The 16,845-nt window shown below is 50.9% G+C and overlaps 1 protein-coding gene across 3 annotated transcripts in view; it reads right to left on the bottom strand.

The window, feature by feature from the left end:
- Positions 1-14,048: 14,048 nt before the first annotated feature.
- Positions 14,049-16,845, bottom strand: part of ULK2 (unc-51 like autophagy activating kinase 2) — an 84,189-nt gene continuing 81,392 nt past the window's right edge. For all 3 annotated transcript variants that reach the window (XM_059380661.1, XM_059380662.1, XM_059380660.1), the window contains one exon: positions 14,049-16,383. In XM_059380661.1, coding sequence (XP_059236644.1) covers positions 16,325-16,383 — 59 coding nt within the window. In that variant the 3' untranslated portion in view covers positions 14,049-16,324. The remainder of the gene's footprint in view (positions 16,384-16,845) is intronic.

The raw sequence follows: 16,845 nt of genomic DNA on the forward strand, positions 1-16,845 counted from the left end.
ATGACTGAGCCACCCAGGCGCCCCCATTTTTATTTTTTTAGTATTCTTTCTTTCTTTCCTTCTCTCTCCCTCTCTCTCTCTTTCTTTCTTTTTTTAATATTTATTTATTTATTTTAGAGAGAGAGAGAACATGAGCAGGAGCGGCAGAGGGAGAATCTCAAGCAAACTCTGCACTGAGCACAGAGCTCGATATAGGGCTTGATGTCATGATCCTGAAATCATAACCTGAACCAAAATCAAGAACTGGATGCTCAACCAACTGTGCTACCTAGGTCCCCTGAAGATTCCTTTTTCTGTATTTTACATTATATAGTTTCTATTGATATGGCTTTAATTGTACCATTTTTGCATCCATAATATCTAGTTAAATGTTGTTAATTGCCACTAGTACCTTGTCCTAGGAACTAGCTGCTTTGGTCTTCTAAGACTCTTAGTTGTGTCCTCAACCCAGGGAATTGGTGGTCTTTGCATATGTTCCAGCTTGCTGAACCATGATCTAGAAAAATTTCTCAAGGCAGCAATCTGGGCAATTGTTTTTTTATCTCTCATTTCCTATTGCCTGATATCTAGTTCTTAAAAACTTCACATATTTTTTTCTGTTTTTGGTTGTTTCAGGTGAGAGTAGATGGGTTCCTATTATTCTATCTTGCCTGGAAATCTTTTAATTGTTTTTTCATGTTTCTCTTTCAGTTTGAAAACTCTTAAGCTATTTGTAGGTTTATTTCTAATTATAAGGAGTAATAATAATAATACCTTATATTTGTATAGCATTTTAAAATTTATGTGATATTTTCAGAGGTGCCTGGTGGCTCAGTTGGTTAAGCCCCTGACTCTTGATTTCAGCTTAGGTCAAGATCTCAGGTCCTGAGATCAAGCCCCACATTGGTGGGCTTTGCCCTTAGCAGGGAGTCTGCTTCTTTCCTTCTCCTACTCCTTCTTCCCCTCCCCCCACTTGTGCTGCACTCTCTTTCTCAATTAAATAAATAAATCTTTAAAAAATAAACTTGATATGATATTTTTAGTTTTTTAAAAAATTAATAATTATAGTATAATTATATTTGACAAATAAGGTCATAGGAAAAAAACCTTTGAACCTCAGTTTTCTCTTAAGCAAAACAAGTGAATCGGATTAGAATAATTTTAGGGTTTCTATATGTTCATAATATTTTCAAAAATTTTCCAAAAAGTATGTTTTTATTGCTGAGCTTCTTTTAATATGAGTCCCACAAGTATCTGTTAAGAGCCCCTCTCTTCTGGAATTGCCAACTCAACTGGAATTGCCAACAAAGAATAATTCTTTTACTGAAATAAGCCTTATTCTCAAAACAAGATAGCTCTGCAAAAGAACTTGCTCTCCAATCAAACTTCTCTTACCATTTTCAACTGATGCATAGTCAGAGCTCAGTGGTGATGTCACTCTTTTTCAGCTGATTTCAGTAAAGTAAGTGAATGACTTAGTAAGTGGATTTGTAAAAAGCTAAGGGCCATTTTAATAATTTTTTTAAAGATTTTATTCATTCATTTGACAGACAGAGATCACAAGTAGGCAGAGAGGCAGGAGGAGAGAGAGGAGGAAGCAGACTCCCTGCTGAGCAGAGACGCCGATGCGGGGCTCAATCCCAGGACCTTGGGATCATGACCTGAGCTGAAGACAGAAGCTTTAACCCACTGAGGCACCCATGTGCCCCAACACTTTGATCTTCTTTATACTTTTTGCTTTTCATCTTCACCCATTTTTCCCTTAACGTCCTCTTTGTCGGATGTTAATACCGTCAGTCCTGCCTTACTTGTGTTTGAACCCGCACACCTAATTATTTCCAGCCCTTCTCTCATCCTGCTCTTTTGCATCCTTTCTTGTAAATAACATCTAGCCGGGGTTTGTTTTATACGCCATCCGGACTTCGCACGATGACTGAAATACTTGATATCATTCTTTCCGTTTCCTTCTGGCTCACTGTTTACACTGTTCTCTCCTCTCAGATGGTTACTCTCTGTTCCCTTTCTCCTGGTTAACTTGTAAGCTCATCTCCACCCTCCACCGATATTTGTATAGCATTTTATACCATCCCTCTCCCTGCTCTCAAATCAGATGCATATTTTTCTACAGTTATTTGAAAGGAAAATTCCAACCGCTTCCCCCTCTAAGCCGCTCTGTCCCTTTCCTGCCCCAAGACAGGAGCTCTGGATATGTTCACTTCCTCCTCCCTCTCCTGGGACTCCCAGGCCTTGCTTGTGACATGTAGGTTGGGCTTAACTTTCTGCACCCCCCCCCCCCCCCAGCATCTATACCCTTTGGTTTTTCCTCTCCCTCTGGAGAATTTTATACTTTTAATTATAGACTCATGTTTAGACCAACTGAGGTATAAGTACAAAATGGCTTTCCAAATTTGTTTTCAATTACTGCCTCCGACTGTGCTCATCAAATCTTCATTTTTTCCTCCCTTCAAACATTCCAAGGAGCTCCTCTCACTGCCTGCTTAATTTCCTGTATCAAAAGCTCAGTCCAGACTAATTTAACACTTTCATCCCCATGAATGTTCTTCCTACCCATTCCCCTGTGCCCCCCAGTCCCGGCTCAGGTCTGGTCTGTGGCCCCAAGGAAGCGGCGGGGGTCTCACTCCCTCTGCCGCCCCACATCTCCTCAGTCCCCCCCACCACCACCACCAGGTCGCTGGGGCTGGCAGGGGGGAAATGGACTCAGGCAAAGCCTTTTTACTCAACTGGTGCTCCTGACGCCCTCTGTGGGCAGACATCCACACGGGCTGGCTTGGCCATTGCATGGTTCCCAGGAAAGGGAAAGATTTTTTCCTCCTGCCTCGTAGCCTCCCCACCCCCGCCAACACCACCCACGGCACCTCCCATAGGTGTCCCCTCTCCTAGCCAGCAGCTCCCCTGCTATCGGCAACACGGTTAACCCAGCAAGGAATTAGCTCAGAGGAAACCACAGATGTTCACTCTGCCCCCACCCCAGGACGGCTTCCCTGCACCCAGCCAGCTCTCTCTTTTTTTTCTAGTTCAACCAGCTCGGATGCAAGTCACTTGCATGAGGACGCAGTCCCAGGGGGCAATGAATTGCCAACCCCCACCCCACCTTCTTGCAGAAACCCCGAGTTCAGTCAGTGACTCTCTTGGAGCCCCACTTGTTGGCCTGGAGAGGCGGGAAGTCCAGCTTTTGGGGGTGGGGGGTGGGAAGGGCCACTTAGGCTCATGACTCCCTGACCCTTACCCTTACCATTGCGCCCAGTTTCTAGTTTTCTGCTTACACGGCTGAGAGATGCTGGAGGAGAAAGCGGAACTAGTTCTGCCCCCTCCACTTTGAGGGAGATCCCCATGGAGGCCCAGGGGGGAAAGGGCCAGAGCGCAGAGAAAGTACAGAGCCCCAGGGAATGGGACATTGCAGGCGCTGGGATATCTGGTGGGGGCTGGAGGGCTGGTGAGTCCCGCAGGTGACTCCCAGACTGGAGCTCATGCCGTGTCCGACTGTGCTCATCAAATCTTCACTTTTTCCTCCCAGTGTCCATCCCTAGGTGATACTGGGGAGGGGCTGCAGCTGTTCTTGGGACCACAGAGACACCCACACAGTGCGTGGCCCTGTTCCAACCATCTGCACAACTAACATACGGCAGAATATTGTTAAGCCTTAAAAAGGAAGGAGATCTGACCTATGCGTGAACCTGGAGCCCATTCTGCTCGGTGACATAAGCCAGTCACAGGACACAGGCTAGGATCCCACTTACAGGAGGAACCTAGTGTGGTCAGTTTCATGGAGGCAGAAAGTAGAACATTGTTGCCCCTGGTCTGGGGAAAGGGAACGGGGCGGGGCGGTGGTGGGAGTGGGGGAGGGGAGGACTGGTGTTTAGTGGGGACAGTTTCCATTTAGAAAGAGAAAAGGGGTTCTGCGGGTGGCTGGTGGGATGGCCATGCAACAGCGTGAATGCACTCAGTGTCCCTGCGCGGTACTTACAAACAGTGACGATGGTAACTTTCAGGTCCTGTATATTTAACCACAATAAAAATGTTTTTTTAAAACCCATCCACATGGGGGCGCCCAGGTGGCTCAGTGGGTAAAGCCTCCAGCCTCTGCTTGGTTTGGGCTCAGGATCTCAGGACTCAGGGCTCAGGACCCCTATATCGGGATATCGGGGTCCCTATTCAGCGGGCAGTTTGCTGGGGATCCTTTCCTCTTTCTGTCCCTCCCCCTCTGCCCCTTCCTTTGCTCTCTCTTTCTCTCTCAAAATAAATAAGTAACATGTTTAAAAACCCATCCGCGAGGACCGGGAAATGCAGCAACACATCAACACGTTTTTCTAGTTAACCTCCCCTGGGTTCCAAATGCTAGAGCCATAGGGTGATTAAAAAAGAGAGAGAGAGAGAGATTAAGAGAGACAGAGATTGAGAGAGACAGAGAGGCAGAGATGTCCCTTGTTGTCACAGGGTTCCCATCCAGCTGGGAAGACAGAAGTGGCTGGAGTGACCAGGGTAGACGCTCACGGGGACCTGATGGCCAGCCATGACCACATGGCCAGGGAGCCCAATCACAGAAACCCAAAATGCGAGAGACGGGCCAAGGTCAGATGAACTGGCCCCAGCCTTGTGTGTGTAAGCCTGACCTTGGCCGAAAGATGGGCATGGAGAATGGTAAAGCCCAATCAGGAGAGTGAAAACATCTGGGGGGCAACAGGGAGAGGAATCGGTGGTGGGCAAGGGAGGCACAGCAGGCTTTCCATGTATTTAATTTCTAAATCTGGGCAGAAAGGGTATAAATGTTTGTTAAATGGGTTTTACACATTTTTGCACAGCTGAAACATTTCATTTTTTAAATTAAGGCTAGGGGTGCCTGGGTGGCTCAGTCAGTTAAGCGGCTGCCTTCAGCTCAGGTCATGATTCCAGGGTCCTGGAATCGAGCCCCGCATCAGGCTCCAGGAAGCCTGCTTCTCTCTCTCTCCCTCTGCCTGCTGCTCTGCTTACTTGCGCTCTCTCTCTATCTCTCTGTCAAATAAATAAATAAAATCTTTTTTAAAAATAAAATTAAATTAAGTCTGGTTTATAGAGCCGTCTTCAGCACAGTAACCTGGAAGGGAAGGTGCAGAGATCGCCCACGTATCCCCAGAACCCCATGTCCATGGCCTCCCCAGATATCAACACACCCAGCAAAATGGGGCATTTTTTACAGCTGATGACCCGACCCTGGCACATCGCCACCACCTGAAGCCCATAGCATATATCACAGTTCACTCTTGGTGTTGCCCATTTTCCGGGTCTGGATGAATCCTGACCCGGACCCACCTGCCGTCGTCTCAGAGTATTTTCCTGCCTTCAGGAGGACACGTGTAGATTTCCCGGTGTCTGGGGCACATCCAAGCCCAGCTGTCTGGAAACGGTCATTGCAGCATTTGCTAGGTCAGAGTCCCAGAGCGAGAGTGTAGACTTGGTCTATACTGCAGCGTGACGGTGAGGAGGGGCAGCCTGAGGTCCTGAAGGGAAAACAGAGTAGAATCACAGAAGCCCAGGATGGAGAATTTCCTGAGGTAGGACAGGGTGGGAGGCCGTGGAGGGGGAACAGGAACACCAGGGCCAGCCGCCAGTGCCGTGGACTTGGGTGCGTGATGGCCATTGTGAATGCAACCAGCAGAGACGCCACTCGCTTCAGCATCACCTGTGATGAGCATAGAATTGAAGCAGCCTCAGGCCTGACAGGATGGGACCAGCTGCGTAAATGAGGGTGTGGCCATTTAGTGAAAGACTTCAGGTCCCTAGAAAGGGGACATGTTCCCAATATATTCATAGATAAGAGAAGCCAGTCTTGAAGTAGCATATTCTGTATCATCCCATTTGGGGAAAAGATTTTGTGCACGCGGAGGAAAAATAATCTGGGCAAGACAAACTGGAATGTTAATATAATCTCTGGTTTATAGGAGGTTTATTGCTTCGTTGTGTTTTAAGACATTTCTAGGGACGCCTGCGTGGCTCTACTGTTGAGTGTCTGACTCTTGATTTTAGCTCAGATCATGATCTCAGATCGAGTGTTCGAGCCTCGCATGGTGCTCTGGCCTCTGGGCTCCACAGGGAGTCTGCTTAAGATTCTCTCTCTCTCTCCCTCACCTTATACCCCTCCCCTCCTCTCCTCTCTTGGAAAAAAAAGAGGCTTCTGCAGTGAACCCAAAGTACTCATTCATATAAAGAGGAGGAGAGGGGTCTCCCATGCGGGAACAAACCCCTCTGGGGTCCCTCCATTCATGGGACATTGAGAGAGAGAAGCTGCTGGAAGGGTCTGTGCACCTTCAGGAAGGCAACAAGAATTTCCCAGGCCCCCGCCGTGTGCCCGTTCTCAACAAGCTCCCACTGTGTGCCCATTCTCAGCAAGCTCCCACTGAAGCAGCAGGGCATTGGGGAAAGGAGGCAGGGAGGGGAAGCTGAGGGGCCCAGGGGCAGGCCCGGGGGCAGGAGAAGGGCACAAGCTCAGGCTGGGGGTGTAGAGGGGTGACAGAGAAAGGGCTCTGGATAGTGAGGGTCTTTCCTGGGCTGACGTCGGGGGCAAGCCACCACTGACCGTCTGTCCAGGGAGCGCAGAGCAACTCGGTGAGCTGGGCAGGACCGTGCACAATGGGGAGCCACGGGATGTTTAGGATACGTGTTGGCCAGGGCCCTACTGGGAAAGATGACACAAAGCCAACCACCTCAAGACTAACAAGAGTCCAGCGCTTCTCCCAGCGGTGTGGGGCCCAGGTGGCTCCGTGGCAGTCCCACCCCGGGAGAGATGTAGGGACCAGCTTCAGACCTGAGGCTGGGACCCCTGGACGCCTGCAGAAGGACTAGCTTTCCTCCCTCCCTCCCTCCCTCGTTCTCCATCTACTCTCACACCGGCCTTTGCTCTGAGACCCTCTTACCATGGAGCGTAGGAATCACACCACCGGAGCTGCTCCCTCACAGATCCCATCATGGCCAGTATCCATGCCCCCCCCAGCTCCTCTGCCCCCCAGACCATCACCCCACCTGCCCAGCCCCGCCAGCCCCCATGCCCTCCCTTTCTGCCCAAACCCCTCTCCTGGACCTTCTGGAAAGCACAGACCCACCACTCCCTCCCTGGCTGAACTGGAAATCTAGTTTGCCCCTAAGGACAAGGAATGGGACCCCTACGGCCCCCTGGAGCAGTTTTTCCTCTCGAGTCCCTGACCTCAGGCTCCAGGAGTGGGCTGGGGCTCCTTCCGACCCCATGGTGGGCTCCAGACCAGGTCAGTGCTTTTGTCCCTCATAAACCCCAGCCCCGTCCCCTTCCCAGCAGTCCCATTTCCAGGACCCTGGGGCATTGAAGGCGGCCCTGGGTGTGGGGGAGGGGGGCTCCAGCTCAGCCCCCTCGCTGGGGTCCGGGGCGTCACCACTCAGCCCCAGGGCCCGTCTGTTCTTGGATCTCACTGCCTTCCTTCCACTCTGTCCCTGCCACCCCCTTCACGCACTGATTTCAGACTTTTATTTATTTCTTGCTTTTACTGTGAAAACTACGACCATAAGAGAAGATAAGTTTCATTCTTGCAACTGACGATGCCTGCCTGGGACTTGGAGGGTCCGGGCTGGAACTAAGGGCAAACAAGCATCATTCTCTGGGGACCCCCATCTGCTGGTGCATGTGAGCCATCAGTCAGGATGCGAGCCATCAGTCAGGATGCCGGCCATCACGGTCACCATCCTACCCGTGTCCGGTGTACGTTCTGTGGCCTCCGGCACATAAATGTCGATAGAAGCCATCACCCCCATCCACCTCCAGAACTCTCCATCTTGCACGACTGAACCTCTGTCCCCATTTGACACCAACTCGCCTGCCCCGGCAACACCGTCCTCTCTTCCGTTTCTGCAAATCTGACGACTGTAGGTACCTTTACGGGTGGAATAACATAGGATCAGTCCTTCTGTGACTGGCTTTCTCTACCCAGCATGAGCAGATGAGCTCACGGTTCATCCACATTAGAGAAGGTGCCAGAATTTCCTTGCTTTTTAAGACTGAATGATATCCCACTGGACGCAAAGACCACATTTAATCCGTTCATCCATCAGTGGGCACTTGGGGTGCAGCCCATGTTTTATTTAGCTCTTGTGAGTAATGTCGCCATGAACGTGGACACACGGATCTGCTCACATCTCTGCTTTCAGTTCTTGGGGGGCTATACCCAGAAGTGGAATGGCCGGATTCTACGGTAAATCTATTTCATTTATCGAGGACACACCATATGGTTTCCCACAATGGCTGCTCCGTGTTACCTTTTCCCCTGCACGGGGCTGGGGCTCCAGTTTCTCGCACTCCAAGGACACTTCTCCCAGCAGGTGATCCACTCATCACAGTGGACTGGCGGCTCTCGTGCTGTGCTCTCCAAAACCCACTCTTCTTTCCCCACTGGTCTGGGGGGCTACTTCTTCCCGAGGGCAAGTTCTACAACATTCCCAGTCCTGCGCCTTTCTAGAATGTCCCCCAAGCTTCAGAAGTTACATATGACAAGTTCTCCCACAGGTCCCGCTGGAGGGACTTCTGAGCGGCCCTGGGCTCTCCGTCTTGCTCAAAGCACTGTGTTGGCCTCGGTACCTGAAAAAGCCAGGGATAAGGGCTCATCTTGGATGCAGGGACTTCACCTGGCTGTGTGGTTCCAGGGGAGCCTGAGTGAGACAGGGAAGGAAGAAAGCCTATGGGACGATGTGCTGCTGAGTGTGTGACCTCTCGATCGTGGCTGCTGGTTTCTGTGGGACCTTATGAGGACCAGCCGTCACGAAATGCATCAGGACCAGGCTGGCTGGTCTCAGGAGAGTGTAGCACAATGAGGTCAGCCTTGGCCTCTTCTGCGGGCAGGCTGGGCATTAATGAATATAGCCGGCTAGGCCTATGGGTAGCCTCCAACTCTGTCCCCACGGCCGGCTTGTGGTGGGCTCATGGTACAAGGACCAGGGAGCTTGGACCGAGGCAAGCGGATTCCACAGGACAAGTCAGCCTGTCCACCTGGTTTGCTTAGTGGCCATAGGTGTGAACTACCCAACTTTGTGCCACTTCCAAGGCCATCCACTGGCCGGCTGCCTCCCCAGGTCTCTACTCCAATTTTTCAAACTTGCTTCTTCTAGACCCTCAACAACTCAGCAAAGCCATTCACCACGGCTCGTGTGCTTGCATGTGTCCTGACCTCTGACCTCTCCTCCCCGCATACCAGGCATGCTACCTGAGGCCTCGGCCCAGTCTGCAAATGGAGTCTTGCTTGTGATCCGCTCCACCAATCCGGCAGCACCATTTTCAGTTTTTTCCTTTTTTCTCCAAATTCCTTTTTGCTGTGATTGGCCAGAGTCCCTTCTGCTTATGGTAGATGACAATGGCCACAGGAATTCTTCCCTCCCCGCAGGCGCGTGGTTTTGTAATCTGTTTTTGCCATATTTCCGGGGCAGGGAGTCTATTTCTCCAGCCCTTGAATCTGGACTTGGCCAAGGGGACATTAGCAAACATGGGTCAGCAGGAGCTTGAAGGGTGCAACGGTCCTGTGGCGCGTCCTCTTAGGTCCACAGGAGGACCTCTTGGGTCCTTGTGGCGTCCACGAGGCTGGGCTAGCCTGCCGGCTGATGACGGACAGGACAGCCAAATCATCCTCGGTGCCCCAGCTGAACATCCAGCGAACAGGTGGAGGCTCCCTGAACCACAGCGCCAGCCTCGCCGAGCCCAGATGAGATCTATTTCCCCCGCCCCGTCTTGGGCTGTCTTCACATAAGCTCATCCACGGTGTGGCTGAGAGGAGGGACTCTCGGAGGCAGAAGTAAGGGCAGCCCCCTTGGACTCTCCGTCTCTCCATCTCTCCTTTGGGACCAGCCCCAGGAGGGGGTTGAGAGCATCTTGGGGCAAGAGTTTCCCCGGGGGAGGGGGACACAGTTCCGGACTCAGCTCACCACCTGGCTTAGAGAGCGAGCTTCTGGAAAGCACCAAGGGAGCGAGCTTTGTCTTTGCAAGATTTGACCTTGCGAGCACCTTCTCTAAGATCTTCCTTGGGCTCTCTAAAGGGGTCCATGACAGGGACTCCTTGGAGAGGCCTTCCCTGTCTGCTCCCGTCTACTGGGCCTCCCTTCCCCTCCCTGATCCCCGCCTCCCCCCACCCCTGCAGGCACTTGGTCCTCTCTCTTGGGGAGGACCAGACCCATCCCAGGGTCCCATGGGCGTCCAGGACACCTCATTCCTGTGGGTGGGCACCCACTGTCAGCCGGGGACAGGATGCACGATTTCAGAGGGGACTTTCAGTTTACAGACACATAATACATTTATTTCATATTTTCAACCTATCAAGAAAATAGAGCTAGAATGTTTGTGGATGACCAGCCTTGCCACAAGCAAGGCGTGGGGGGCCTGGTTTTGTGGAGTGAGTGTGCCCATGCTCCTTGCTGAGAGGAGGCAGGGGCCCAGGGACAGGCTCTCTGGCCTGTGTCCACTGGATGTTAACTTCAGCAGTTAGAACAACTCCAAGCACCTGTTTCTAGGAATAAGGCATCCCAGCCCAGCTCGTACTTTTTTAGTATGAAAAGCAAAACGACCCCCATTTATCGAACACTTGGTAAGTGCCAGTCATGGTGCAAAGCACATTTTCCCCCACAACAACCGCTTTAGCAGGTACCCCTTGGCAGGCTCAGGAAGGTGGGCTGACTTTCCCAAGGCCACAGAGCAAGACCAAGAAGCAGAGAACACCGTTTGTCGAAGAACCAAGAAAAACCAAATCGCTCCCCCAGAATGTCCCAGAACTAAGAATTGTGCAAAACACTGTGCCTTCTGTATGCTTGCTGACAATTTCATGAATTGTTCTAAAGCAGCGGGGGCGCCCGGGCTTGGCTTCCGACCCGCGGAGATCAGTTCACATCCGTGTGAGCTGGGTCCACCGGGCACCACGGATTCATGAGCAAAATTCATCCTTCGTTGGGCACCACGGGCATCTCCCGGTCATTATTCCTTGCATCTTGGGTGCCCTCTTGTGCCATAAATTGACAGGCCAGCGACCGCAAACTACCGCCTACGCATCAGGCCGATACATAAAAAAAAAAATTTTTTTTACATTTTTAAATGGATGGAAAAGGTAAAAAAACAAACCAAAAAGAAACCCCAATAAACAAAAAAACTATGTGACCCATGAAAATTCCACAAGATTAAAATTTCAGCGTCTGTATAGAAAGTTCTATTGGAACAGAGCCGTGTCCGTGTGTGTATGGTCTGCGGCTGCTACTGGGGGAGGTAGGGTTGAGGAGCTGCAGGGGAGACCCCATTGTCCTCAAAGCCTGAAATGCTTACTGTCGGGTTCTATCCAGAAGGTTCGTGAACGCCTAGTATCTTGGACCACCCTGGCTCAGATCTAGATGTTTTTCGGACCCTGCGAGAGGACACCGTGGTCCCTCCAACACGCTGCTTGTGTCCTAGGTGTCCTGTTTCCCAGATACACGCCAGATTTTGTATTCTGAGCTGACTTGCTTTTGTCCCCCGCCGGCTTGTTTGCGGGTTAATGTTGGCGTGTCATCCATTCTCGGTGGAGGACAGGGCTCATGTCGCCGAAACACAGACGTGCTGAAGAGAACATAGCACGGGACTGACGGGGGAAGAAAGAGAAGTGGCTTCGGGCCGGCCTTGGTGGTCCGCGGGGAGGGTGGAGCCGGGAGTTCTAATCCTGCTGTGACCCTATACCCAAGGGAAGGAGGCAGAGAAACTAGCGTCCAGGGGAGAGGACCCCAGGGCTCTTGGATCCACTTCCCTCTTCAGAGCTGGGTGACTCAACATCTGTGGCCCCCCATGCCTGGGGCTCATTTATTCCGCGGCTCCCTGGCAGGCTCCTGACAGGGCACAGGGGAGGGGGTGTGGTGGGCGCGAAGGGAATGTCCTTATTTCCCATTAGCCTTTCCCCCGCCTTATCCTTCCTGCGCTCCTCCTGGTGCCCTGAGGGGCTGGCAAGATGTGAACCGCACACTGGACAGGGCCACGTTGAGTGTGTGAGGCCACGGCGGGGAGACACTAAGCAGTTCCTGGGCCGAGGGAGTGGAGGGGGAGGCCCCTGGGCAAGCCTGGGATCGAGGCTCCTCTCATCCAGGATGGGACCAACTCCCCGCTGTCCATTCTCACTGGCACACGTGGAAGCGAACAGGGAAACTGCAAAATGGGTCTAGCAGGACTGGTTTTTGAAACCTACTGCTCTCGGGCTCCCGCTCCAGGCCCAAGAGGGGCTGTACAGAGCTGCGGGCTCACCGGCTTCTTGAACTCTGTGGCCTCCTGCGACGCAGAAGATGCGTCCAAACCACACAGAAGCCTGCCTTTCCCCCTCCTCCTGGACATCACCAGAAAAGTGTTACAAGGACATGGGGGTGAGCAGGTCTGGGGCACGAGGCACATCACACAGGGAGGAGAGGCCCCTGCACACAGGCCCCCCATCCTAGCCCCCAGCCTGGCTGTCCAGCCCCTACCCCAGCCGTGGGGCCTTTCTCTTGGGGGGGGAGGTTGGATTACTCCCCAAGTCTGTTTTTCCATCTGAAAAATGAGGCAAGTAAGGGTTGATACGAGGATGGAATAAAGCAATAAATATTAGGTTGAAATAACATTTGCCTAAAATGACAGATTGCCTGATTTGCCAGATTGACCCAAAAGGGACAGTGTGAACACAGCTTGCCCAGTGGGTTCGCTGGGGAAGGAGCCGCACCCTTTCAGAAATCGTCCAGCCGGAGCAAATGTGGTTCCAGTGAGCCCTAAGGCCAGGCCTTGCCCCGAGCAAACACACTCCTCCCCAAAACCAAACGGCAAGGGGCTGTGGACCTCCAGCGCGCACCCTAAAATCTAGTGTTCCCGAGGGTAGGCACAGGCCCAGGGTGGCTCCAACTTCATGCTCAGGAACTTGTTCCATCCTCGCTGTGACTCCCTGAGCTCTGTGCCCTTGACCCCCTGCTGGCAGGTAAAGACATAGGAGCCCAACGGCACATGGCTGTGCACGAGGCAGCTGGAGCCCCAGGGCACCCCCACGCCCCGGGAGGTGGAGAGCCGTTTCCAATGAACAAGGGGTGAGCTGGCCTCTCCTAGAGACAGACGCCAACTCCCAAAGAGCAGGACAGTCCCAGAGCAGGACGGTGCCAGGTGGCCTCCCCGAGGGCAGACTTTGGGGAGCCTCTGTGCCAGGGTGGGAGGTGTGGGGCTCCGGGAAGTGCCAGTGCAGAATCACCTCTGCAGGCTCCTCGGCTCAAACCCATTCCCGGGAGGGGCCCTGGAAGCTGTTGAGAGGGACACCCTGAACAACGAGAAAGATCTTCAGGGCACACCGAACACCGAGCTAAGAGCAGAGGCCCTCTGGGGAAAGGGGGGTCAGCCTCGGATGAGTTCTGCTTGCAGGGCATGGACGTGGGAGCTCTCGCTCTGCTCAGCCCCTGCAGGGACAGCAGGATTTCTGCCTCCGTCCCTTCCACTACCACAGTTCGCTCCCTATCACACTGTTCCATCAGCTGTGTGGCTCCACCTCACTCACAGGAGCTGGGATTTTCGGGGCTGACTGCCCATTTCCCGAAGGAGTGTGGTGCTTTCCTAGGCGAATGGCTTCAGATGGGGCTCCCTCTGGTTCTGGCAAGGAAAAGACCATCTCCACACTCTCCCGGAGGTGTAATCTCACAAGGGCTTGGGGGAACCAGGAAGGGGCATGAGTAGGTCCTGAGAGCTTCCTCAGCTGAAGATTTCAAGGGTCCAGGCCCCAGGGGTAAGTTGTCTCGAGGCCCTGTAAAGGTTATGTTCCACTCAGCTTCTTCCTTCTCGCCCTGGGGAGACTGAGAACACCCCAGCCCTGACAGTAAACTCCTCTCCAGGACTCTGTTAGTCCTCTGGGCAGAGAGAAGGGAGCGGGACCGCAGGATGCACGGGGTCCGGTACTGGACGCACTTCGGGCAAACCCTGACCGCACGCCGGTCAGCTGATTCACCGGGCACTCCTCTCCTTACGTCTGTGTGGTCGCTGACTTCCCGCATTCTGGCTTGAACCTGGGCGGCAAGCCGTGAGTGTGCTTGTGAATTCAAGGATACGAAATTAAAGATACTCATGGAAACATAAAGCATTTATTATTGCTATAGTCAAGGCAAAATCTCTGGAAACAATTGGCCTTGATAATGGGGGTAGAATCAGAACCATTATTCATGAGTTTACAGTCTGTTCTCTGCCGTCCACATGTCAGTTTCACACACGGCATCTATCATGAGACGGACCTTTGTTACACAGGAGAGAGAAGAACAAACTTGGGAGTCACAAAGCATGGCTTACCTACCTCCCTTAGCTACCTGACTTCAGACCGATCACTTGCGGTGAACCTGTTTCATCCTGTGCTGATTCAAAAAAAAAAAAAGACGGGACCGGGCAGAGGGGCCTGAATGAACCCAGCTGCTTGGAGGGCCTCTTGAGATAATGTGGGTGAGAACCAGGAGGACATAAATGAAATTGCCCTGGATGCTTGAAAAAAATGATACAAAACAGAGTATTCCTAGTAACAGTGTTTGGAAGCCCTGCAGGGGAGGGTGGGAACCCCATCGCGTAGCCTCCGAGCATGGCAGCGGGCGGGACAGTCACCGAGCATCCGAAATCTTGGGGCAGGACAAAGGACATTGATGCCCAAGCCTCCAGACTCACAGAGGAAGGAGCTGGCTTGACAAGCCATGTAATATGGACCCAGCTTTACCCTAGAAACACTTTGTCAGTTTTATTTTACCTTAATATACATCTGTACACGCAAGAATAAAAAGGCTATTACACAACGATTTCGTCAGTTTTACCTAGTTTTGAGAATAATGCATGCAGTTACAAATGAGAGGTAGAAACACTGTATTAAAGACCTAAAAATACAAACATTGTATAAATAAATGTTCAAATTAACTGCTGGAATTTCATACAGATAAATAAGGTAAAAATTACATTACTTCGTCAAAGTAAAGGAAAAGCCATGTTTTTGTCTGTCTGCATCAGTATCCTAAAATTAGATTAATGCCAAAGAGCTTCTGTGCAATTTGTCAGAGTTTGGATTATGTTACCTAAAAGGGTAAAAATAAAAGGATTAAAACTGGAGAATGGTTTATTCAAGTATTCAAGCAGGTGCGGAAAAGGTAACAAAACCATACATGATGCAGGAACCATTTCTGGAAGGACGTGACCTGGCCGCATTCTCCGTGACCAGCCGTTGGTGGACCATCAGGACAGACACAAACCATGCATGTTAGGCTGCAAAGAGCTGCCCGTCTTCCTAAGAGAAGACAAATCTCATTTGTCACTAACTTCATGGAGAAACTCCACATCACCAACAAGCCTTTAGGTCACCAACCTTGTTTTGGCCCTTTAAAATTCTTGAGAGGATCCCGAGTTGGTATTTTTCTCTAATACTGCCCAAATAAACTTAGCATTTAGTAAACCTAGAGATCACAGGCATCGATGCACACTCTGCATGCACAATAAAAAATACAACCGAAAGCAAACGGCCAGCAACTCAAAAACGCCACTGAGAAAATCTGTATGTGTAGATGGAGAGGTTAAAAAAATGCAAAGGTTCACACGAACACAAGTTTTACCATTTAAAAGTCCACTAGAGGTTACATGTGAATTCTGGAAAGGGTGTGTGTATATAACATAATCAAGTAAAATATTTTAAACAAGTCCATTGTGCCTCAGTTAGTTTTAAATTGCAAAATCCAATACACAGTTGTTTTAATAAATTAGTGCAATATGAAAGAGTTGGAAGATGAACATGTGTCCATATTTGATCAAATGGAAGAGTTCACCACTTCTGCCAAGAGCCTTCTCTCAGCTCGTTCTCGAGCTCGCTCTTCCTGGGCTGTCGATGGATGCGTGCTCAGGTTCAGACAAACAGACCCCAGTTATCACACTGCCTGGATGAGATGTTGATTTTTATTTTTTTTTTTTTTTTTTTTCTTTATACCTCAGTAAACGCGTGGAATTTCACATACTGCCCTGGTGAACTGAGTACAGAGCCACCTACTTTGTTCCATTCTTACTTATCCTTAGGAATAACTGCACCGATCGGTCTATTTCTAAGGTCCATTTATTGACCCCGTCCAAACCGAGAGCCAAGTGGAATATTCTGCTTCTGCTTCTACACAGAAAAGAGAAGGGCTGACGCCTCCAATAAGGCAGATTTCCTACAAGTCTGTAGTTTTTTTGGGTGGTTTTCCTTTTTGAAGTCACGCTTGTTCTTTGGTAGTCACCAGGTGGGAGACTAGGGTTTCCTGGGGCTGGGGAAACAGAACCCAAGCTGTCATCCCAAACCTCTCTCCTCAGTCCCACCGCTGGTCCAGGGACAAGCCTGCGGCTGGCTCACAGGGTCGCAGAGCTACAACAGAGTGCTGACAATCTTCTTTCAATACTAGTTTTATCTAGAAATAAAATAAATTCATAATGAAAATCATGTCTATTGTCAAAACCAAAGCAAGAAGAACTAATGGGGAAAAAATCCAAACCCATCACCATTAATTCTCCACATGCACCCTTGCCCCTGACCTTTCTTTGGCCCAAAGTTGGCCATTTGAGTATTTTGTCTTCCTTCTGCCTAATAATTGTTTGGATGTAATTTCCAGCTTGGTGACGTGCAGTGGCAAAACTGAGGCTGGTACATAAAACACAGGACATTTAGGTCTGAATGGCCAGCTTGCTCCCAACTCCAAGTCATTTCAGAACTGGCATCCCTTTGAGGCTGTGTGGTGTGAGCATGTACACTCCGAAGGGCCCACCATCCCCTCTTCAAAACCCAGGGCTTCTTTCTGATAAATGATACCATCACCCGGCAGCCTATTAATCTCCACTCTGCTGTCTATCCTACATCTATCCTGGAGTCTTCA

The sequence above is a fragment of the Mustela nigripes genome, chromosome 16, assembly GCF_022355385.1.
Source record: "Mustela nigripes isolate SB6536 chromosome 16, MUSNIG.SB6536, whole genome shotgun sequence".
Taxonomy (NCBI): domain Eukaryota; kingdom Metazoa; phylum Chordata; class Mammalia; order Carnivora; family Mustelidae; genus Mustela; species Mustela nigripes.